At 42.2% G+C, this 26,049-nt stretch overlaps 1 protein-coding gene across 1 annotated transcript; it reads right to left on the reverse strand.

The window, feature by feature from the left end:
• Nucleotides 1-202: 202 nt before the first annotated feature.
• Vgll1 (vestigial like family member 1) lies at nucleotides 203-19,143 on the reverse strand. Its single transcript, XM_076561699.1, has 5 exons — nucleotides 19,003-19,143; nucleotides 15,084-15,322; nucleotides 5,616-6,086; nucleotides 3,819-3,869; nucleotides 203-1,444 (listed from the first exon to the last, which is right to left on the reverse strand). Exons 2-5 carry the CDS (start codon nucleotides 15,295-15,297, stop codon nucleotides 1,401-1,403), a joined length of 780 nt encoding a protein of 259 aa, XP_076417814.1. The 5' UTR covers nucleotides 15,298-15,322; nucleotides 19,003-19,143; the 3' UTR covers nucleotides 203-1,400.
• Nucleotides 19,144-26,049: the final 6,906 nt, after the last annotated feature.

The raw sequence follows: 26,049 nt of genomic DNA on the forward strand, positions 1-26,049 counted from the left end.
TCCTGGTAGCAGGAGTTCTTTTCTCCCCTCTTAATTGAAGTAGGAAATTTGGCAGCCGCTTGTATTTTTATTTAAGGGTATGTTTCAGGGGTTTGTATCTGAATGATAACGCCAATCACAGGGTTGTTGGGAAGTTTAAATGAGATAGTGGATGGCAAAAATCAATACAAGACAAAAAGAAAATCCTTAGAATACAAACTAGTAGCATCTAAAACCAGCACAGTTTTATTATTATTCTTCACCCTTTGTGCTGTTGTATAAGAGCAAGTATGTCATGGGTTGGGAACACTGATGGCAGGGGCTTCTGGAGTTGTCACATAGCAAGTACCCAGGTCACACAAATATGATGCTATCTGCCAGACTGAGGAGATGAAGCAAACCTCACTGTGTCCTTCCAATTTAACAAAAGCTGCTGTGAATATCTGCATGGATGACCCCAACAGTTCGGTGCTTTAAAAAAGTCACTGTCACCCAGATATTGCTAACTCTGACCACCAAAGTGGACATGCATGGTTTGTGGAAGCTAGTTAGGCTCCTTGACGAGGCGACAAGGCCCCCTAAGGTTAAAATTTGCACCCATTGTGTGCCAGATGCCATGGTCCTCATCTTTAGAGCAAGGCATGACAGAAATTCATGGAAGTGTAACCAAGAAATGGCCTTAATCTTCTAGAATAAGTTCTGCTCCAGCAGCAGGCCTGTGCTGGAGCAGGGGACTTTGTTCAGTTTTCACCTCAGATTTCTCAACAATGCCCCTTTGAATCAGTTATCTAGAACTGAAGAACTAAATATTCTAAGCAAAATATTTCATTGAACAGATCTAGATGAAGGTTTTCCGGCTTCTCTCTAGAGTCTACAGTCTAGACATTGGAGATGGAGGGAGTCAGCAGCCTCAAACAGTTCTCATTTTTATTTGTCTTTTCTCTGAGGCAGGAGCAAGGTTGACTGCAGTCTGGTTGAGGCTGGAACATTCTTGGGCTGTTTGGGTCCCTTGATTTAGTCAGAAAAGCCAAACAGCCTCGTAAAAGCCCATGGGCCCAGGTTTGGTTTAAAGGACACTGCTTGGGAACCTGAGAGCCCATGGCTTCTAAGGAAAAGAGCAATAGACACAGTGAGGCCGAACAACAAAGAGCAGGTGGATCTCTGTGCATTCCACCCCACAACAGCTCTTTCCTACATTTTATAAGCTGAGAATTTGCTTATGTTTGAAAACCCCTGCCATTGGGCACAGTTGCTAAGGAAAAGCAGAGCCAATTTTAAAAGAGAGCAGCGACTTGTGCCTGATTCGGTATTGCTTAGTAGCAGAGACAGAAAGCGGCAGCAATGCTTCTAGGACTTCGGGATCCACAGTAGAAAAGCATGCTCATGCTGCGCAGAGAGAAATTCTGTTCTTCCAACTGAGGCTAATAAAAGTAGAGGTCTCTTCTTCTCTCTGGAGACCGGCTTCCTGGAAAATAGGGTAAGTGAGATGGTGAAGAAGTTAGTTTTAGAATCAACTGAGCAGCCAAGCGTGATAGCATGTGCCTTTAATGCCAGCACACTAGAGGCAGAGGCAGGTGGATCTCTGTAAATTCAAGGCCAGCCTGGTCTACAAAGCGAGTTCCAGGACACCCAGGGCTGTTAGACAGAGAAAGCTTGTCTTGAAAAAACAAAAACAAAACAAAACAAACAAAAATGAACCAAATGAGCCTAGGTATGAATCCAGGGTTACCACTGCCTAGCTATGTGGCCTTGGACCACATCCCTAGCTTATCTGAACTCTGCTTTCCTGAAGTTGAATGGATATATTAATGAATAGTTCCTAAGATTCTAGTATAAGACCATATCACTGGCAGATAATGTCAGTTGTATTTCTTATCACACCTTCTTCACATTTCTTTTCCTTGATTAAATACAATGTGTGGGACCTCAGAAAACAAACAAGAAACAAAACTCCACTATGCTTACTTAAAGCCAGATTGTCTGTGGCCTTGATTTTAACTGTATCAGTACCCCTTTCTCATCCATAAATCTAAATGATGTGCTTCATGAACCATGCTATGATATCATTTGCAAAATAAAAGTCTTTAAGATAAGGGAAATAATTGCACCAATTATTTATACTTTTTATTTTATTCTAAATGACTTAATTTTGACCTTTGCTTACTTAATCTTCAAATCCTTTGATCAATGTAACTTAAAATACCATAAAATCAAATAAATATGTATATTTGTCCTTACACAAATCCAAAGCACGTATTTCCCCTTAGCTCTACTTAATACACTTGCTAATGTTGCTTCTGAAATTCTTTTCTGGGATGTGCTTGAGGCCCCTGCTTTCCTGGTATGGAAGTCCTAAGGCAGAGAGAGACTCCAGCTACTGGCTGCAGCCTGGTGTATGGCCTCCTGCTGCCATGGTCACCACAGAACTAGATGAGGTCTGAGCCCGGGAACTATGCTGATGGTTCTTATTTTTGTTCTTAGAGTAAGTTTGAGGTATAAAATACCTTCTAAAAAGTCCAATACTCTTCTCTTTTGGTTCTGTTTTATGTCAGAAATAAACCCCAGGGCCTTCATCTGCTAAGAAAGCACTCTGGGCCAGCAATGTACCACTAAGCTGTACTCCTGAGACACTTTATTCTGTTGCAAATGCTAACTATATGTCTTAGTTAGGGTTTCATTGCTGTGAAGAGACACCACGACCATGGCAACTCTTATAAAGGAAAACATTTAATTGTGGTGGCTTGCTTAGAGTTTCAGTGGTTCAGTCCATTATGGTGGGACACAGCAGTGTGCAGGCAGACATGGTGCTGGCTACATGGTGCAGCAGGAAGGGGACTGTCTCACTGGGAGCAGCTTGAGCATAGGAAACTTCAAAGCCCACTCCCACAGTGACACACTTCCTCCAACAAGGCCACACCTACTCTAAAATAGCCACACCCCCTAATAATAAGTACCACTCCCTTTGGGTACTATTTTCTTTCAAACAACCACGTTATAGCTAAGTATTATTCTAAGCATTCACATACATTATTTTATTAAGTTTCCATAGAAACCCTCTATGGTAGTCACTATATTATTTATTTATTTATTTATTTATTTATTTATTTATTTATTTATTTATTTATTTATTTATTTTTGAGACAGGGTTTCTCTGTGTAGTTTTGGAGCCTGTCCTGGAACTTTCTCTGTAGATCAGGATGGCCTTGAATTCAGAGATCCACCTGCCTCTTCACCACCACCCAGTGGTGGTCACTATTTTTATGGTCATTTTATAAGTAAAGCAACTAAGGCATAGGGAGGTTCACAAACTGTGAGCAAGTCCCTGAGACTAGTAATTATCAAAGCTGGAATTGGAGTCTGGAACTTAGTTAGGCTTCATCAAAGCTCTCTTTCCTTTCTACCCAAATTGTCCTCAGTTTGAAGCTGCTAATTTCAAATTTTGTATAGAGCCCAGGTTCCTGTCCTTGGGCCTCAGACACATTTTCCCTGACTACAGATTCAGTCCTGAGGTGGCTGAAAGCCGAACATCTGGAACAGCTAATCCTCATGGATTCATTCATCTTTGTGAGTCACCTTGACTGAGTTGGGCTCAGATGAAAGAATTCGGTAGAATTGCTTCTCTGGCAAAATGAGAGCATGTTCAAGAAATTTTGCAAAATACACAGGGCATGTTTGGACCCTTTGAAACTGAGATGAAACCCATGCTATCTATGAAAACACTAATAGCGAGAACAAGGCTCTAGGAAGCTGCTGGAGACTCTGCTTGCTATAGTACACACTCTTCACGTTTGTTTTCAGGGCACAGAGCTACACTGTGAACGTCTGACCCCTTTACTTACTTTCATTGCCAAGACTGGAACTGGCAGATCCATGACCATAGATTTTCTTGTCTAGAAAAGAAGAAGGAAACATGAACAGAAATGAAACCTTGGGCTGGGAGCCTGTAGCACCCCAGAGATCCCAGATTGCTTGCCCCTCACTTTATGGACACAAAACACAATTTCTCTTATCAAATGCTGAAAACAGGGGATTCTGCCCATAAAATGTCCTTTGGCAACTTCTTCCCATCTCCCAGGCAGAGCTAATGAAGGATCTGTAACTTACTTAGTGAATTCTGGGCTATAAGACACCAGTGAATGCAAGAAATGTCAACATTGGTAGGGGTATGTGAAGTGTTTCTCCAGTTGAGACTTAGATAATAAACATTTGTGTGAATGTGTGTGGCAGTCTTGGGACTAGACAATGCCTGCGTCATCCTTTAGTCCTGATGTACCTCGCTTATAGTAGATGCCGACTAAAGGTTTGTTGAATCGGATTGGAACTGTACAGAGCTGTTATGTTTGGAAAATGCTGATTTGAGCCATCTGCTTTCTCAGCAACTGTTGGAATAGAGTTCTGCTGTGTGTATGCAGAGATATACATATAAACACAGTTGGTCCCATTTTCCTTCTGAATCCAGTAGAAGATTTTTGAAAAAGAAGGTAGGAATATAAGTTTTCAGAAGTTTCCTAAGCATGCCATTTGTATGATTTCTTCTCTCTATATATAGCTAATCAAAGTATGGAAATAGTGGGGTCCTATTTTAATGGGAAATTTGTTTTCAACACGGGGGCATAGTGTCAGACTTTGTGGGCTATGCTGAATCGGCCCTTTGTGGACTGTGTGCTTAATCACAGCTAGTAGAACATCCAGTGATTTCCTTCAGGTGTGAAACCACAGATGTAGATGGGCTTGAAAGTTGTGAAAGAAAATAATTCACTCAGGGACCAGAATCCTAGAGGATGCAGGCTTGGCCTCGTGAAAGAGTATGATTTATCTATCAAGCATTTCATAAGAATGGCAAATCTTATGGCAGAAGGTGTCACTATTTGGGTCAAAGTATAATGCACTCAATTCTCCTCCATCTTTTCTTTAAACAACACTTAAGGGACTCTGGTTTTCTGATGAGTATTTTCAATTCAGCAGCCACTGCTTGGATATATGTTGGGTGAGTGAGTGAAGAAAGTGTGGGCAAGCCTGGTGGCTGACTTTTGTGCAGGGGGAGAAGAAGTGAACGGGGCACAGAAACCCAAAGGAAAGTGAGCAGGAGCCCAGTGTGCAGGAGGGCGTCACAGACAACCAGACACTGTTGTAACTGCAGTCAGCTATGGGGCTGCCTCTCCAGCGGCTTTGAATTTTAATGTGTGGAGCAGATGGTTGGTATAGATTGCCCTTGTTTTTGCCCAGGAGTCTGGCATCATTGCAAGTTGTCAACTTGTTTGGAGAACAGAGTTTGAGCCTGTAGGTACGTCATAGAGCTCTGTTTTGCAAATAGATTATTTAGTGGAGTGGAGGTAAATATGAGACTCTATGATTTTAGGCATAAGCCCATCATTTTTTCCAGGACAAAGCCAAGTCAACAGACTGGGGAGATTATTTCAGGCCAAGTCTGCCTGTCTGGCTGTCTCCTTTAGCCATTAAACTGTGTATGTCAATGTGGCCTAGTGAAAATATATGGAAGTTTAATGTAAAATAATGCCTCTCGGCAGCAGCCTTATCTATGTCCAGAGTGGCAGTAATTACTCTTAGGCTCTCATGTCATCCCAGCTGACTGTCAACCTTAGTGACCTTGAAAGTATCTGTAAGCATTTCCTTACAGTGGTCTGAGTTGGGAGGCAGGTTGGTGAGCAATCCTGTGCTTCCGGCTATCTTGGCGGGGTTGCCATTCTCCCTGGTTGCAGGTTCCAGAGGACGGTTTAGGTATCTATCCTGCTGGAGTAAATGGAGGAAGGACCCACGTCTCCCATCAGGGTAGACCTCTGGAGCCGGATGCCTGTCAGGAAAGGCACGAGAGTAAGCAGGCCCTAGGAAGTCTGGCCTCTCTTGGGAGGAAAAATGCCACATCTCTTGAGGATGTGCAGAGGAGGCCTTGGGCATAGACAGCGGGTACTGATCTATAGCCTTAGGACCATATTCATGCAAGCTGCTGCTGCTGCTGCTGCTGCTGCTGCTGCTGCTGCTGCTGCTACTGCTGCTGCTGCTGCTGGCACCATTTCCAAGAGATGCTTCTGGCCGTGCCTTTGTCCAAGAAGAAGTGAGACGCCACTGATTCGGGGGCATGCTGCTATCTGGAAAAGATTCAGACTTATGTTAGGTATTTTCTCCAAATGTCTGAAATAGAAGTACTTTATTATTTCTGACTCATGTATAATATATATTATATACATATACATGAATATATATATATATATACATATATATATATGTACTTAATTTTATTGTTTGTATGTGAGAGAGAGGTGTGTGTGTAAGTGTAGGAGACTGGCCATAGCAGAGGTCAGAAAATAACTTTCAGGAGTCAGTTCTTTCCTTCCCTGATGGGTTCCAGGGATTGAGCTGCAGTCGTCGGACTTTCTTGGCAAGTGGTTTTTACCCACTGAGCCATCCTTCCAGCCCCATAGAATATTTTTTGACTTGAAGTAAGCAGAAAATGTTTTTAAAAACCCACATTAACCACCATGTCCATAAATAGCTACTGCCCCCTCAAGATTTATTTATATTATTTTTCAGACTGATTTTGCTTCATTAAAATATTATGAATATCATTGAGTGTGGTGTCACATGCTTATAATTTCATGCTCAGAAGACTGAGGCAGGAGGATTGGCTTGAGTTCAAGGCCAGCCTGGGCTACACAGTGAATCTAAGGGCGTTCTGGGCTACAGTGTAAGCACTGTGTCAAGAAACAAGCAAACAAACATCCTCCCACAGCACTGAATAGAGCCAAACATGAGCTTTTGCTTCAAGTTCTAATTTCATGTCATCACTTCCTCCCAAGAGATTTATGCACAAGCTTAAGTCCAGAAAAAGTTAGGGTAAAAACATTAAACATTCGTTATTTTGACTGAATCCAGAAGAGAGGTACAACATGATTTAGAACAAGATAAAATGGAAAGGCACCCCACTTCAGGATGAGATACAGAAGGCACGACTTTATTTTCATCAGGATCATTCTCTTTTGCTTAAGGACTACGTTGTAGTTTAGTTCTTTTTACTAAAGAAGTCTTTACATGGTATCAAGTTGTTTGACAGGAGATCAGCACATGGATAATACAAACACTAGCTTTTACATGGTTCTATACTGTTCTATCATAGGGCAGTAATAGACTAACAAAGGTTCCATTTGTGGACAGCTCAGTTCCCATGTTTTCAATTATGTCACTGACATCTCAGTGAACAACTTTGCACATGCATCTTTGCACCTCCATGAACACTGGCTCCTTAAGAAATCTTCTGTTCAGTTGTCACTGTTGTTTAGCTCTATCTTACAGCTGATACTTTAAATATAGCAAATGGAAGGACTCCACAGAACCGTACAAAGAAATTAGTTCTTACCTGTATTGGCCTTTCATACAACTCTAGGAACTGAAACCTAATCTTAGACATGAAAATTGTAAGAAACTGGGCCATGGTAGCTAAGTATAATGGGCTGGTAGAAAACTGAGCAAGAGGAATGAATGCTGGGTAGGAAAGTAGTTGCTGGGTCCTCATCCTGCAACAGGAGAATGGTTGGTTGACGTCAACAGGTGACACCACTTCTACTTGTCAAGTTCATGGGAACTGACTCAAGGGAGGGGATCTTCTTGGGTCCCTATTCTAATTGCACTTAGGGTAGCGGCACACTCTGAGATCTCAAATGTCTACCATAGCCCAGAACATGAATGGATATTTTCCCATTTTCAGCATCCGCTCAGGCAAGAGCAGGGAGCGAAGTTCTGCCAGATGGGGCTGAAAGCCTGGAGCCTCTCATCTGTCTAAGACAATGGAGAAGTGGGCAGGGAGGGGGAGCGTGACTTTGATGACAATGGAGAATTGGCTAGCAGGGGAGTCTGTCTGAGACACTGGTGCCCTTTCCCTCCATGGGCACCTCTTGCATCTCTCCTGAACGTTTAGTTTGAATGGATTTTGGATAAAATGAAAAACCATCTTAGAGGTCAGTGCAGGGCTGCTAGAGTGTCCCTACCCATCACAGTAGCTTTGCCTATAATATGGATGATAAACATAAAAGAATCCAGATCACCTAGGACACAGGTGTTCAGATCAACATCTCACATCGCTCACAATTAGCAATGGTCATAGCACGCTCTTCTAATGAAACAAAAGACTGGGAAATATATTGGGATATATTTCCTACGAGTAAACATTACTTTTAAAAGTTGATATTTCTACCTACTAGCAACTCAGGGCACTGTGTGCCCTGGAACAGAATGATTAAGCTGATTTCATATAATCAGTGCCCATGCTTCATATTTAATGGGAGTACTGCATGTCCTAAGCACAAATTATAAACAAAGCCCAGCTCTGACAACTGGACACTTTCCATCTGAACTGGCTTTACAGATCTCATACATATGCCTCAGGTGCTCACTGAATGTCTGAGATATGGAAAGCAGGGCCACAGAAGGTTTGGACTGTTTCTCTTAACTGTTTCTGTTCCAGTTAAGGGGACTTAGGCAATATACCATTGTCCTAAGTCCCATGTAGTCACTGGGTGCAGCACAGTACAGTTTAGATGGGAGAATGTAGGAGTTCACGGCGGTGTGGGGGGGTGTTCAACCCTGAAGTCATAGCACCCCAGTGATTGTGAGTGGTCTGAGAGACCCACTTTTCTAGAGTAGGCTTGGATGCTTGTGGCCCGTTGAGTGGAGACCCTGCATTGGGTGGGCTACTCTTTCTCGCGGGTCTTGGGTAACTATGCCTGTAGCACCGCCCATCTACTCTTTGGGCACAGGGTGACACCTTAAACCATATCTTAGACTTTCTCAAGGTTGCTGCTGCGGTGACAGTCTTATCCAAGTGCCTCCTCTTAATTTCTTCTGGATGCATGTGCAAGAGACCCCAAGTGATGACTTTGATGCTTTCTCAAATCCAAAGTGACTTGAATGGGCGGAGAGCACTTGAACACATGGATTCAGGGTCACTTGAGGTAGATTAGGATTTTTATTTCAGTAAGAATATAGATGGCTTCCACTCCATATACTCCAACCCTAAGCATCTAGACCCCACCTCTTAGTTCCGTCCATGACTGTAGAATTCCTGAGGCTGGTCGGTCTGACGGAATTCCGGTCAGGAATGTCCAGAAAGTCAGAAAGTGCTGCTCTCCACTCCTCAGTATTTAAATTAAAGTGGTAGCCACTCCTCCCTGCTCCCAAGAATACTCATAGATACTACCATTCCCACCCATGTACACTTTTGGAAACCCCAGAACCTTCTAGAAGGCCTTTCTTGTACTATAAAGTTTGCATTTAAATCAGGGAATGATCCTGTCTCCATGTTTGGATGGGAGCCCACACCTTCTATTCTGGACTAGTTTCTAAATACACAAACTCTAACATCATCTTCTTCGAAATATGAATCTCCAGTCTAGAGTGTATCCTGTTACTTTCTGTGGTTGTAACTTGCTTGTTTTCTTCACAGCAGTGGTTGAATAATCTATCCATTCACTCACTGATGTTCTTTCCCACTACCCAGTATGCATGGAGTTAGCTCATTTCTCCTCTCCACCGTCATATCCCTGGGAATTCTCACTATTCCTGGCACATAGGAGGTTCTGGCGACATATCCCAATGAATGCACACACATATATTCAGTCACAAACATAGGAGCATGTGAATACACACAAACACACACACATATAAAATTGCAAATATGTATATATACTCACAAATGTGTGCATGCATAAGCACATGCACACACAATACACACACCTCTTCACTGAACCTTTCTATTTTAAGGTGAGCAGGGAACTTGGCACTTTCCCACATTTATTGAAGCTGGAAGAAAGACAGATTGGCATAATATTTTTTGTATATATGTATACGAGAGAGAGAGAGAGAGAGAGAGAGAGAGAGAGAGAGAGAGAGAGAGAGAGAGCAGAGAGAGAGAGAGAGAGAGAGAGAGAGAGAGAGAGAGAGAGAGAGAGAGAGAGATACACACAATCTCTACAATTTGTACCTCTTGACTGGGTATTTTACTCTGTTTGCTGTTACAAGATGCCTGAGACTGGGTTTATTTACCTCATAGCTAGGGAGGCAGAGAGATCAGTCAAACCCCAGCACTGGTGAAGCCACTCTAGTGAATGGCCTCATTATAGAAGTGTGTATAAGACTGATTCCATGGGGAGACAGGAAGCCAGGTAGCACCTTAGGGGTCAAACTGACTCTTGTATAAGAACTCACTCTCTTGATAATTGAGGACTAATACAGAGTCTCAGGAGAACTGCTTTAATCCCTTCTGAGAGGAGCGACCCACCTCTTAAAAGATCTTACCGCCTCTCATATCAGCACACTGAAACATTACTGAGGACACAGTCAATGTGTAACCAAACTATAGCCTTGGTCACCTCACCAACAACAGTTTATCTTAAGGATATTCATAGATACAAGCAAAAATTTAGCTTCAAGGATGCTTAAAGGTCTGTTAATACTATACCAAAAGGTTAGCGATAATCTAGATGTTATAAAATCAACGAATGTGGTACATATAAAGCATGATGCTCTTGAGCTAAAAAATACTGTCATAGAATAAGTAACAATAGCACAAAGATGTATCATTCTGCTTATTGTCAAATAAAAAATAGAGTATAACCTATTATACACAAAGTGGCTTTGCATAAAATTTGAGGTGTATGCATTTTTGTTTTCAAACTTTTCAAAATGAACCATTATTCTGAAGGTTAAACAATTCTGTTTTTTAAGACAGTCTCACTGTTCTTCCCAGACTGGCCCTAAGCTGGTCTCAAACAATCCTCCTGTCTTAGCTCCGAAGTAGCTGGGATTACAGGCAAACCTCACTCCATCCAGCTAAGCGATTTTTAAAACCCAAACCAAAAAAGGACTTGGCTCATAAACAACCAAAATAAGTTACAGGTGTGAAAATAAATATATGATTGGTTGATTGCCTTTCTTTCTTTCTAGTCTCCATCCTCCTTCCCTCCCCTTCCTTCTCATCTTCTTCCTCTTTCTCTGTCTTTAATACTAGTGCATTATAACCCCATGTGGCACTTTGTCTGAAGAATACACACACACACACACACACACACACACACACACACACACACACACACACACCTTACAGCAGAAAAGTCCAACTTTTGGCCTCCACAGTCTGCACATATTGACTTTGTGCTCTTTGTCCACATGACTGATGACACATGTCCCTCCATATTTTATTCACCCCAACGACAAAAATACATGATGCAGAATGTAGGCTTGTATCTTCAGGTTGAGTGGCTGACAGCACTGCACAGGGAATCCTACCTTTGTGGTAAGATTCTGGACAGGTGACTGGACTAGGCACCTCAGCTTCCTCACCAGAAATATGGGTCCGGTAATCAATAGGGTTGGTGTGGAGATACGGTAAGATAAGACATATGGCAGTTTCCAGCAAAAGGCCTTCACATGATAGTCATGATATATATGTCACAATATATTCTCAGGTGCCCTCCAGTTACTGCCACCACCCCTAAAGGTAAGCACCATAGATTTGATTTGCTAGTCAGCAGCAGCAGCAGCTGTAGTAGTAGTTTTTTAAACAAACTCCCCCAAACATCCTTCACTGGCCTCAAACTCTCACTCACCCTATTTCAATCTCCCAAGTGCTGCGATTGCAGGTGTGTTCACTACACTCAACCAGCTTTGCTCATCTGTAGATTGTCTAAACTGTGGTCACTTTTGAGGAATGGAGTAAATGCAGTTATTTCATGTGGTATCTGGCACCTCGCAGAGGCAAGGGACACACAGGCCCAAGTCCCTTTTTCTCACTGGAAAGGAAGGCACCATGTTGGCAGTGCCCAAGAGACCACAAGCAAGTAGCAAGACTGTATCTCACATAGCTATTCTCCAGGGATGAGAAACATGGTGTTTCTTTGCCATCCCACTAATGGCGACAGATAGGAAGCCTTGGAGAATGACTATAGAGGACCTGCGCAGGCTCAGGTCAGCACCCCTAACCTTCTCTTAACAGCCCTTGAGCGTGTTACCAGGTCTAAGAATGTACCCGAGACTGGGGCTGGGAGAAGGGGGACAGGAAAAACACAGGTTAGGACAAGCCCCCATGAGCACCACAACCATACCCTGCCTCAAGAAATCAAAGTTACTGAACTTTGCCCAGATACTGACTCTGAAGTCTCCAATGTCCTCTTAAAGAGGAGGTAACTCTAAGATCTCTTCAGCTATTTTATTTCCCAAAGTACACCTATTGTGTATTATACACATATAATTAAAAGAAATAAACAACTCAGACTTAGGGGAAGAAGCCAGAAAATTTGGTGGCATTTCCATATAGGTCTCTGTGTTTGGACCTTGCATATTTGGCTTGACAGAGTGCCTTTAGAATGTGGGCAAATCTGTTATGGGTCCTGTGAATGGGGGCCTGTTCTCCTCTGCCTGGCTGAGTAGTGCCGGCCTGCCTGGGGTTGGCCTAAAAGGGTTAAGAGAATGCTAAGCAGCAGTCAGTAATGAAAGGCCACTTCATAAATTCTCACCGTGTTTGAGGCTGGCTGTGTGTCACATAACACCACCAATGAGAACCTCTACCAGCCTGGACTTCTTTCATGGAGCCCTTCCTTGAGGCAACCAAGTTTAGGAGAAACCTGACTCCTAGCTATGATAAGAGAAACCTTGAGGGAGACAGTCTTTTCTGCACTTGCTCAGTTAGCTAATGAAATACTCGCCTAGCCCCAAACCAAATGAGACGACATAAGGAGTCTGTGAGACTGTCGTGAAGAAAATGCAAAATCCACTGACGCTCAGTGGAGAAGAAAGCCTTCATCCCTCTTTGGCCCAGGGAAGCCGGTTTTCTAAAGAAACAAGCCTATGCCCAAGTCCCCTAGTAGGCAACAGCTTCCTAGAGTCATACAAGGTGAAGTCACAAGTCCCAGAAAACACTAGAATAGCCACACAGCAAAGCCCTGTACAGCATAAAAGTTCATGGGAGGGGCCTGATGCTCTCTGATCCTAATGCTTTGAATGTAGGCCATCATATCATAATAGTCATTCCAAACAGCATGGCACTACCCTCATAAACACAACACTTGCTACTTGTCACTTGGTATCCATTATCTCACCAACTAATTGAAAACATCCTTTTGTAGTTTAATAATTGTCCATTAGCATCAAGAAAGCAGGTACAGGCAGATGAAGGGACATACCCTGAGATCACACTCACAGGGAGTAGTAGAGCTACCTGGCACCAGGCTAACAGGTTCTAAGTCTATGTATCACAAAGCAGCCCTTCTGTGTAGTGACCTTATCTGTGGACTCAATGTGACTTGTCTTCTCTGAAACTCCCATTGGATCTTAATCTCTCTAGTGAGGTATTAAGAGGTACAAAATGTAGTTAGTCTATTGTGATTACAGGAGGGGCCTTTGGGAGACGATTAGGGATTCAATAACATCATCAGAATTGGTACTGCATGATTAAACTTCAAGTGGCTTTATGACAAGAAGTAGAGAAGCCAGATAATATGCATTCTTTCCTGGTCCCTTGCTATGTGATGCACTGCATTGTGACTGTCAACAAGAAGACAATAGCAGAAATAGGCCCTTGACCTTGGATCAGAGCTCTGTGCCAAAATATTTTTCTTTTCCTTTTTTTTTTCTTTTTTTGAGACAAGGTCTCATGTACTCCAATGCTGGCCTTGAACTCCCTATATAGCTAAGGATGATTTTGAACTCCTGGTCTTCCTGCCTCCATATTCCACATGCTAAGATTATAAGGATGTGCTACCATGGCCAGTTTTTGTGGTGCTGAAGCTCAAATCCAGGGCTCGAAGCATGCTAGACAAGTACTCTACCAACTGAGCCACATCCCTAGCACAAATCCCTTTTCTTTGTAACATCCAGTCTGTGTCATTGTGCTGTGCTCCAAATCACAGTTCCATTCACCCAAGCAGTATTTACTGAGTGACTTCGGTGAGACAGGCATCGTGGTAAGTAGTTGGGAAGCAGCACTTACCAGATTGAGTACCCACTGCCATATGCTCTTCCACATCATTCTAACCCACAAGATTCTCTGAGAAAATCCCATCACTTGCCTAGAAAATTAAGTTCTGCAAAGGTCAGCACATCAGATACACACTGATGCCTTGTCTATGGCAGAAGAACAAAGGCAGGATGATGGACTCTGCACATAGATGTCCTTGCTTACAGAAAGGGGCTTCACACATCCACTTTGCATAAACTGCCCCAATTAGAGCCCCCCATAGTCAGCCTATGACACAAGGCATCCAGCATGTGTGCCTGGCCACAGAAATAGTGAGCTCCTAAAATCACTTCGGCCTCAGCCTGCATGAACCTGTTGAGAAGATAAAAGGGACCCACATTGCCTAACTCCATCAGACACAGGAGCCACAATGTCTAGAATCCAGGAATACTTTTAGAAGTCCAGAAATTCTTATTTTGAAACCAAAAGATTGTGGAACTGATACTCCACGTATGAATAAAAAATTGCACATAGTCTGAATCAAGTCCATTTTTATACAAATGAAATTATCAATTGCAATTTTTATGGAGGAAGGGACCCATGAAGGCAAAGTGCCTCAGGTCTGTGAAAGGCATACCATGGCCCCTGCTCCATGGCCATGGCTTCCCCGAACAAGCATTTTCATCGCACATTGTGACATAGCTCTCTTGAGCAATGGACATCCCTGATCTTGTGAGGGGTGGGAGAGGGATGTGGCAAGACTCCTCATGGGCCTCCCTCTGGCTTTGCCCTTGCTTGCCAGAGCATCCACTACTGGCTGGCAGGAGGCTGGATCGTCCTTGATCTTATTGTGGATCCTTTGGTGTTCTTGCCCTCAGGCCAATAGTAATAATAGTACCGCTGATAAGCTGGTCAGAGTGGACAATGGCGGAGCTCTTAGCCTGTGCAGACTAGAAAACTCAGACTGGAAAACACAATCAAGGAAACAATGAGAAAAGTGAGCTCCTTTCACTAAGCACTCTCCATTTTGCCCTAAATGTCTGTCTGGTGTTTCTCAGTAGGCAGTGTGATTTGCCTTTACCGGACACACAGGTAGCCGAGAATATGGAGTACCACAAAGAGTCCCCTCCCTCTTAACACTCACCATTCCTGAGGATCACATTGTCACCCTGGCTCAAGGAACTCCATCCCTGGGGCCTCTTGAACTTGCTCAGAGCTCTGGAGAAGTGCTCATCCACCACACTGCTGATGTCCCCTTGGAAGTAGGTGAAAACGACAGACCGGGCATTCCATTCTGTCTTCACTGGTTTTTGCCTGCTTTTGGGCATGCGGACACCAGTCTTCTTCATTTCTTCCATTGTGAGTGAGTGACACAGGAGATAGCTGGGAACCAAATGAAAAATGTCACTAGCCGCCCTATTTTACCAAGTGGCTCAGTTGAAGTCTGGGTGAATGGCATTCTTTTCTTTCTTTTTTGTAATTGACACTTATGAGTATCAGAAGGACATTTTCGTATGGATACATAATGTACTTTGACTATGTCGCCCCCATTCTATGTTATCCCCATTAAGGATAAACAGTTTGCTCCTACAAGTACAGGTCCTCAGTGGACCTCACAAGGAGCCACAGGGTTCTTGAAAAACAGCAAGCCCAATGTAATGAGAGTTCAGGAAACAGCTTTCCAAAGCTCGGCCAAGCACTGATAGTGGCCGTCTCTTTCCAAAGGGGATTATCAAGTAGCCAGATTAGAAAAGCACCATGAAGAGGAGGTGGCAGAGCATCGAGGCCAAATAACAGAGTGATTTGCCTTCTGCAAAAGTATGTTCCTCCCAGATGCATGAACCAAGGTTAGTCCAGAACCTCCTCAGGCAGACTCCCTTGAGAGCTTGACTAAGCAATCCAAGGTGGTCCAGATACTGTGGACCAGCACTCTTTCCAGCCTGACTACTTCCATGCAAGAGAGTAAATCATACCCAACCTCCCGTGAAACTGTCCTACACAGAACCCTGTCCATCTTAGAAGCTAGCAATTACAGCAGCACCAGCTCAAAGGTCTTTGGACACCCACATTCATAACCAAAAAGAGCTCTCCAAAACCCACTTTTATGACAGTATATTATAGCTACATTATTGGAAAGCTAAAGACTGGATGTTCTGTTTGCCACTGCTCACCAGCTGTTTGCTGTCTTGTCTTGGCATTGGACTGCATTATTCACAGCAGCATTCCAACCCTGCCAGTTCCTTCATGTCCTTCCTTCAAGTTCGAATCTCTATTGGCACCAAGACCAGGGCCTGGTTCCCTTTCCTAGGGGAAGTAGCCTGCCTGGGACTGTGTCTTTACCTTGAAACTCAACCAGACTTGCTGTGTGCTCTGGCTAATGGTATATTTAATCTATTCAATCTTGTGAATATGACCAAAAAATGACTAGGGTTTAATATATGGCCTTTCTGTCTAGTCTATGAGATCCTATGTATTGTGGAGTCTTTCTTACAAATTTCTTGATGTCTGAACACAAATTGGTGCTCAATAAACAATGACTGAGTACCATTTCACAGAGTGGAAGTACAATGCAAGGAAATAATGGAAGATTAGGAGTCAGAGGCCCGAGTGCATAACCTTGAGGTAGAAGGTAACAAATCCCTCCAGGCTTCATGTTGTTCTTAGAAGGATTTGAATAGTGTGAATTCTTCACCTATCATTCTATGATTCTTTTATGGTTAGTTATGCTAGGGACATTAGGAAGAAATCTGGAAACAAGCAGGGGAACTTTCTAATTTGTTTTGTTTTGGTTTAGATTTTTGAGACAGGGTTTCTCTGCGTAGCCATGGCTGTCCTGGGACTCACTCTGTAGACTAGGCTGGCCTCGAATGGGGATTTTCTTAAATGGCTCTCTTTTCAGATCATTCTACCCCAGCCATGCACACACAAATACTTCTACATAAACATTCATGACAGTTGTGTTTACAACCCCACCAAAGGAAACTGATTAAATAAGTCTATTACTGGGAAAATACATTTTCTGTGATATATTCATACCATGGAATATTACTTAGCAGTAAAGTAGAACAAACTAACACTACATACAACACTGATAAATCTCATGATATTGAGTAAAAAGGACAAATAAAAAAGACCACATATTATATGGGTTCACTTATATGAAACAAGCACAGATAACCTACAGCGCTAGAAGCTGGAATAGCCAATGCTTGTGGCATAGAGACTGAGGGGGAAGAGGCAAGAAGGAACCCTCACCACTGCCGCAATGTCCCATATCTTTCCCCCAGTACATGACGGGATATAGCAAGGTCTCTCTGTGTAACCCTGGCTTATCTCAAATGTCCGCTCCTCTTGCCTCAGACTCCTGAAGACTAGGGTTGTAGGCACTGAAACACCACATGCTTGGTCATGTCTTACCTCTGTCTTGATGAGGGTGGCAGTTACTACACTAGTCAAAACTCATCAAATTATATACTGAAGGTCTATTTTACAGTAGGTGAATTATTACTCAATAAAAATACAATGTATATTCAGATTCTTTGAGTTGTCAATACAAAGAAAAGGTATTAGGGATGATAAAGGAACACGTTTGTGGAGATGCTGGCATTTTAAAGCTACAGTCTACAACAGCTATTTGTGCTGGAAGCTGTCCCTATATCTTCTCCAGTGTTTTGACCTTCAAAGTAGACATTATCACCCCCATTTTCAAATGAGCAAAGTAGATGTTGGAGAGGGTGAAATAAAGGTATATAGCGGCAACGCTGGCATTCAGATTCAGGTCTCTCGGGCTCTAGCCTCTATCTGCCTTTAACTGTTCTAAGTGATGAGTGGAAAAGTCTCTTCGCCTCTTCTAGTCTCAGTCCCTCCACCTTTCAAATGTGGGGATGGGGCAGACCTCTGAGTCATGAGCCAGGACACTAAAGCAAGGAATGCAAGCCAACCCCCAGTCTTCTCCCTCGGGGCTTTCCTTGAAGGCTCCAACTGTCTGGTGCTGCGGGTACCACTTATTACCTTTGCAGGACAGTCCTCTCAGGCTCTGCCTTGCCAGCAGCCACCATGCTTGGCTCAGGCTTGACATAGCTTGCAAACTCTTAGCTAATTTCCCCTGAAGCCACACAGAAAGAACTAGCCAGATTCTTGAGATAGCATGGCCACAAACACATTTCTAGTCTCACTGGGTATAGACCAAGAAAGCACATGTCAAATGACCAGGGAAAAGCCAGAGATCATCCCAGCTCACTTGGAGAGCTCATACAGTAAACTATTAGAGACACTGAATCAACCACAAGTTCTACCACTGCCTCTCTTTTTCTCCGCACACACAGGAACGCACACTCAGCAAGTGTAACTTCTCGGGATCCCGCCTACAAGGAATTCTCTGGGCTATACTTGACTCCATTGGAAATGGCAATTGATGGATATTTAAATCCCGAGAGTTAAGCTGGGTGTTGTGACATATCCGTGTGGTTCCAGCATGCTGAGGAGGTTGGAGTAAGAGGACCTGAGCAACACAGTGAACTCTGACTAAACAAAAAAAAAAAAAAAATTAAGTAAATCGACTCTAAAAGGATACACATTCTGATCATTGTCATTTGTTTTAATCCTATGAAGAACTAAATTTCACCACATCCCTATGAAAATCTTGAGTGCCTCATTTTTCAATGAAAGAGGGGTGGACTGACCTGGGTCAAAAAGATACCACAAAGCTGATTCTAAGGAGATGTCAAGAACAAAAATAAAGACCCAGAATGTTCCAAGTAGACCCTGAAATATTACCCAAACTACTGTAGAACATCTCCGGAGGAGGACTCCAAAGCCAGAAGAATAGCCTCTAGTCTTCCACGCGGACACTATATAGACACTTTTACCACACGCCTGCAAAACGCATCAAGCACTCCGGGGATCGGCTGCAGTCAATGACGGCAGTTGTAAGTGACTAATTGGAGCGAAATCCCCCGAATTTCAGATTAAATCTCACTTAGCACAGTGTATCATGACTTCCAATTCACTCCCATGGGAATTTCCATCTGTCTTCCCACTCTCAAGTCCCCCGTTTCTCTTACCTTAATTCTCGGCAGTTACCTGAGACAGCAAAATCCTCCTCCGGTTTTGGAGTAGCTCAACAACTGTGGAAGCAGGATCTGGGGATGTGTACCCTCCCTCTGCGATTTTCTACCCCTCTAGCTGGGGCTGTGCAAGGCGTTTCCTGCTAGCTATCTATTAAGAATGCAGAAAATGCACTCCAGCGAGTCAACCTGGTTGGGCACCTGCAGGAATGAGGAAAAGAGATAGCTATTTTGTATTTCTTTATTTTTTTTCGTTAAAAAGCACGTTGTGGTATTGTCTCCTCAAGTGGAAGCCAATTGTTTGCCCAAAACCTCTGTGCACAGAATGGGGTACGTCTAAGACATTGTTGTGGGGGTTCCATCAAACTGATGTCACACCACATTTCAAGAACTGAGAGGTCACAGAGGTTATCTCTAGTTTCTTCCTCTCTCCTTGAGAAGAAAAGGAGAGTCAGGCTTCTCAAATTCTGGTCTTGTCACAGCCTTCCATGGGCTGCAGAGGGAGCAAAAACTTTTCTGAGCCTGCAGTACATAGAGCAGGGACACCGTAGGAGGTTAAAGCGGGGGGCTCCTGTCTTCATTTGAAAACCCTTCAGTAGTAATTATCTCAGTAAATGGCACCTTTTTGGCCTCAAAAATTGGATCTGCTCTTTGATCCCGTGTTAAGCAGTTTTCTATGAATGTGTCAAGATACCTCAGAACCACAACGGCAATGCAGAGCAGCAATTCTCAACCTGATATCTCAACCAGATATCCTGAATATCAGCTATTTACATTATGGTTCACAACAGTAGCAGAATTACAGTTATGAAGTAGCAACAAAAATGAGTTTAGGGTTGGGAGTCACCACAACATGAGGAACTACATTAAAGGGGTCACAGCTCTGGATAAGTGAGACAGTTGATGAGCTTGAATTGTTTGGGAGGCCCTCAGGCAGTGAGACCGGGACCTGTCCTTAGTGCATGAGCTGGCTTTTTGGAATCTAGGGCCTATGCTGGGACACTTTGCTCAGCCTTGGTGCAGGGAGGAGGGGAATGGACCTGCCTCAACTGAATCTACCATGCTCTGCTGACTCCCCAGGAGAGACCTTGCCTTGGAGGAGGTGAGAATGGGGGGTGGGTTGGGGTGGAGGCTGGGGGTGGGAGGAGTGAGGACAGGGGAATCCATGGTTGATATGTAACATGAATAGAAAAATCTCTTAATAAAAAAAAAGAAAAGAAAAGAAAGATCTTAAAAGAAAAAAGAGAAAGCTGGGAAAAGAGGGCTAGAGAGATGGCTGAGCGGTTAAGAGCACCGGCTGCTCTTCCAGAGAACTAGGGTTCAATTCCCAGCACCCACAAGGCAGCTCAAAATTTTCTGTAACTCCAGTTCCAGAAGATCTGACACCCTCACACAGACACACATACAGGTCAAACACCAATGCACATAAAATAAATAAATTAATTTAAAAAAAAAAGAAGACTGAGAAACAGTGACTTAGAGGAGTGATTTATTTTGACTTAACAGTTTCTGAGATTTCAGCTGACAGAGCAAAACATCATGGGTAGGGAACACAAGTCAAAGGAAGCTTCATACCCTCTAGTGACCAAGAAGTAAATAGAAAACAAGTAATAGGTTTCAATATTCTTTTCAAGGGTGTGCCACCAATTAGCGAACCTCTTTCTACTAGGTCCCATCTCCTAAAGGTTCCAGTATCTACCATTATGTTTTATGCATATATAAGTCTTTATACATACACACTTTATATATACATATATAGTACATATTACATATACATACATATGTATTATATATATAATAGTATATTTGTATATATAGTGATATATATGTATATATCATCAGATGTGATAAGTACTGTGAAGACAAAGTCAGTAAGTAATGGGAATTAGGAATACTGGAATAGGGTGCTCATTCATAGAGTGTAGTGGAGAAAGAACTTTCCAGTAATGTGACCTTTCAGCAGAACCCCGAGGAGAAAAGCATGTGGACCACTGCTTCCTCATCCCTGATGGAAGATCGTTTCCAAGAGGGAAGATCCTATTTTTTCTGCTCACGGTACAGTGAAGAGACAGTGTGGCTGGAAAGGAAGGGGAGGGGGAAGTCTAAGGAGGGACCCTATGTCATAAGCCCTCACCAGCTACACCAAGGCTTTTTTTTTCTTTTTGGATTTTCCTGTGTGTAAGAAAGAAATCAATCCCCAGGGAATTTAAAGGAACACATCACAAATTCTAAAGGTTCTGCCTTCCAAATGCTTTCCAGGTGATGCTTTCTCACCATCACCAGGACAACATCATTTCTGCCCAGGACCATGACCACAGCCACAGCCTCTTAAATAGATTCCTGTTTCTACTTTTTCGCCTTCCAACCCATCCATCCCAAGACAACCATGATGATCATTTCCGAACATACACAGAATCCAAGAATCCCTGTGTAAAAGCTTCTACCTTGCAAAAGCTTAGCCTACAAAGCCTTCTGTAAGCCAGCATCCCTTAATCCCTGTTTTCATCTTTTTCAATTTGTATTACTTTTAGGTTAGTATATAAAGTAACAGATTTTATTATCACACGGTCATACATGTCATCATGTTTTGCTCCTATTTGTCTCCCTCTCCCACCGTCTTTCCTCATATCGGGTGTGCCCTTCTGGATGGTTCCTTTCCTTCCCTGAGACAGTAAGTAACTCACTCTGCTTTATATCATATATATTCCATTGTCCTCTTGCTTCTCCACTTCACTTAAGATCAGTTCCTTCTCTCTAATGCTTCCCTTTATAGTTTTATGATGTGTGTGTGTGTGCACCTGCACCATGGAAACAGACATATTTATACACACACACCACAGAAAGAAACATACATATTTACACACACACACACACACACACACACACACACACACACACACACACACACACATACATATGAATTTAAATCTAGGTTCTGTATATAAGAGAAAACATGTAGAATTTGTCTTTATGAAACTGGCTTATTTTGCTTAACATAGCTATCTCCAATTTCATCCATTTTTTTGCAAATGCTTTTATTTTTATTTTATTCATGATTTTATTTTCTTTATGGCTGTGTAAATTTTTATTGTGTGTGTACACCATATTTTCTTTATCCTGCCATCCACTGATGAACACTTAAGCTGATTCTCTATCTTGGCTATTGTGATGGGTGTGTGATTGTCTCTGTCATTTGTTGATTTAGGGTCCTTCAGGTATATATACAAAAGTGGTATAGCTGGGTCGTATGGTAGCTCTATCTTCAGGCTTCCTGAGAAACTTCCATACCTCTCTCACCACCTCTATCTACTCTCTTTCCCTTGTACTCTAACGTACTGATCTCCTGGATATTTTGAACACGTTAGAGACCTGCTAGTCTTTACCCTTGCTACTGCTATAATGCTCACACTCCAGGCATCCCCATGCCTTGCTCTCTCACTTCATTCAAACAGCTGCTCAGTTGCTTCTCTATAACTCTCCTATTCAGAGCAACAGTCTTTTTTCTCTGTTCTGTTCATCCACATTTTATTTCATTGTGGCACTATCTTTGGCCACGTTGCATATTTGTTATTTATAAAATAATTCCTGATACATAGTAGGGACTCAGTAAATACGTATTGAGTGGATTTATGAGATATGAAGAGAGAGATGAGTTATTAAAGTGTTCACATAAGTAACTGCAAAGGTGATGAATCAATGGTCTGTACTAAAAACCCTGTAGGAAGGAATCCGGACTTAATCGGTGAAAAAGGAGACTCTCCCAGTAGAAGGATTGCTGGAGTGTAAGTATGATAATGAGGTCCCGAACACTGGAAAAGAGTTGACAAGAGGAGCGAGCAGTGCTGTAAGCTGAAGAAACAGTGGGTGCAAAAACCCTAAGGTGCCCGGAGAGGCCTGGCAGATCTGAGTAGCAAGACAAAGGGGGTATATATATATTTAAGATATAGATATAATATTTGTTATTTTATATATATATATATAAAATCTTGAAGAGATAGAGACCATAAATTTGAAAGGGAGTGAGGAGATACATGGGAGGCTTTGGAGGGAGAAAAGGGAATTATATTTAATTTCAAAAATAAAAGAAATAAGCAAAAATAAAAAGGGACACACACACACACACACACACACACACACTGAAAAAGAGGCCATGAATTAGAAAGAAAGCAAGGGGGAATACATGGGAGGGGGTTGGAGGGAGAAAAGGGAAGGTGAAGATGATGTAATTATATTAATCTCAAAAAGTAAAATATTTTAAAATAAAGAGCTGGGAAGGCAGGCATGGCCCAAAATGAACAGAGTTTTAAGGTCATACTGAAGAATTTACCTTTTCCCTAAAAATACTAAGAAGCTCTTCATGGGTTGTAGAGAAATATATATTAAGGAGTATGGGGTAGGAGAGGCAACATCATCGGATGTGTGGTTTTTGAGACAGAGTCTCTCTACGAGACCCTGAAAGGCCTGGAATTTGCTATGTAAGCCATTCTGGCTTCTGCTTCCTGAGTTCTGGGATTAAAGATATGTGTTACCACACCCAGACAGATGTACATTTTATAAGCATCAGTCCAGCCATAGTGAAGCAAAAGGAGTAAGGTAGTCAGTGATTAGAAGTAAACCGAGGGCTGTTCTCATGACTTACTAAAGAGACAATGTTAGCTGCATGTGGACATGACATAAGGGCTTGACAGATACCTATCTACAGAACAAAATCAACATTCCTGGTACTTAGTTGCGTATAAGGAAGAAAGGATATCAAGGCTAACCCCTGGATTAAGGGACCATATGAGTCAGTGGGGGACTGTGCCTTTTTGCCTGAGCCATGGTACACTGGAAAGAAAAGACAAAGCTCCATTTTGAGAATATTCTTTTGAAGAAGCAATGAGAATTCCATCAGGACAGATGTTTGGGTCAGAGATGTCACTGTGGGATTTTATAATTTTCTAATTTTTTTTTAGCATCACAAGCACTATTGGGAAGGAATAGGCAAGGAGGCAAAGCAGAAGAGTGCCAGTATCCTAGAGCCAGACTCCCAAACAGTGCTAAGACACGGCAGGTTTGGACAGTTGGGACTGGAAAGGGTTTGCTAGAGTTGACGCCTAAGGGGTCAAACACGACCTTAGTGAGAAGTGTATGCTCGAGTGATGAAGACAAAGAAAGCATCATGAGGGATGGGGAAAAGGGAGGGGAAGAGCTAGTACTGATCACATACACAGAGCTTTGCAGGAGTTTGAAGGGGAGAGAGGGGAGAAACACAACAGAATGGAGGATGAGAGGATCTCCTATTGCTTCTCTTAATTAAAGGAATAGATTTTAGTGTGATTAAAGGCCAATGGAAAGGGTCCAGCTGGGAGCAAGAGGGTGAGTATACTAGAAAAATTATGTTGTTCGCAGGAAAATTAATCAAGTGGAGATAATCATAGTAAGCAAATCAAGCCAGCCTCAGACAAATGCCATATGTTTTTTTTCTTATCTGTGGTTCCTAGGCTTTATATCATGAGATAAAATCATGCACATATACATAAAATGAAAGCAGAAGTAAAAATGTCTAGATGAACAAAGGAGACATCTAGGAAGAAAAAGAAAAGAAAGGTTAGGGTGTAACGCGAATCTTAAAATGTCTTATTAATAAAAAACTCAATGCCAGCTATTGGAGTAAATTCTGAAAGATCAGAGAGATAGAACAAGCCACAGCTAACCTCACCTCACCAACTTCTCAGCCGGTCCTGTTTCCTCAAACTGGAAGCCTCTAAGTCCTCATCTGAATGGATCTCAGCTGAACTGCTGCTAAAAGCCTAAAGGCTTAAAAGCTTCTAGTTCCTGGTCCTCATGCCTCATATACCTTTATGCTTCCAGCCATGACTTCCTGGGGTTAAAGGTGTGTGTCACCATACCTGTCTGTTTCCAGTGTGGCCTTGAACTCACAGAGCTCCGGATGGATCTCTGACTCCCAAGTGATAGGATTAAAGGTGTATGTACCACCATTTTCTGGCCTCTATGTCTATCTAGTGGCTGTTCTGTTCTCTGACCCCAGATAAGTTTATTAGGGTGCACAATATATTAGGGGACACAATATCACCACATTTCCCATTTTTATCTAAAATAAAAAAGTTATAACTAATACAAGAAAAAGTATATACAATATATATAGTCAAGAATTACATTAACAATATCTAGTCCATTAACATTTGACAGATTCAGACAAAAAACTCTATTATATAAATTAACAATGTCCAGTCCATTAACATTTGACAAATTCAGACACAATATTTCATTATTCATCCTATCTTGGTGAGTCAAATACAAAATTTGTATATAATATACAAAAAAATCCAATATAAAATATTTAAAACAAGTAGTTCCTTTATAAAAGTAGATTTAATAATCTACACTTTTATCTTATCATATCCATATTCTCTCTTTTTTCTTTTCATAGTAAATTCAACAATCTACCTTTTATTTTATCATTTCTATATCTTCCTTTTTTCAGAGTAGATTCAATAATCAACCCTTTTATCCTATTATTTCTATATCTCTTATTTTTCAGAGTGGATTCAAATCTGCCTCTTATCTATATCCTCTTTTTTCTTTTTCTTTCTTCTTTTTTAAACAAGAACCCTGAATCTAATCTCCTTTTTTATCTTTTTTTTCCTGACTGTTAACAATAACAACTTGTAACCAACCATCCTTAACAATGACAATTATCCATAAGCCATTGAGCAACCAAAAACCACTTCCTGCTTTCTGGGGGTGAAGACATCTTTAGGGAATCCTTAAAAGAAAAATTTTTGGGTTAATTGTCAACTCCTGGGAGAGTTAGCTGTATCATTTGTTGTCCAGTCTCTGCATAATGCAAGAGTGCAGGGCTTGTCTCAAGTCCTTGCTCGAGTTGTCTGTGATTCTGGATCATCTCAGCTAGCCATCTCAAAACTGTCCTGAGCAGTTTGTAATCCAAATCAGCTTAATGGCTTTATCATAGTTTGTGTGCAGTCATCGTTGTGGGATCCCGTCATCTGTTTGGAAGACTTCAAAGTCTGTTAGGTGTGG

This window comes from Peromyscus maniculatus, chromosome X (genome assembly GCF_049852395.1).
Source record: "Peromyscus maniculatus bairdii isolate BWxNUB_F1_BW_parent chromosome X, HU_Pman_BW_mat_3.1, whole genome shotgun sequence".
Taxonomy (NCBI): domain Eukaryota; kingdom Metazoa; phylum Chordata; class Mammalia; order Rodentia; family Cricetidae; genus Peromyscus; species Peromyscus maniculatus.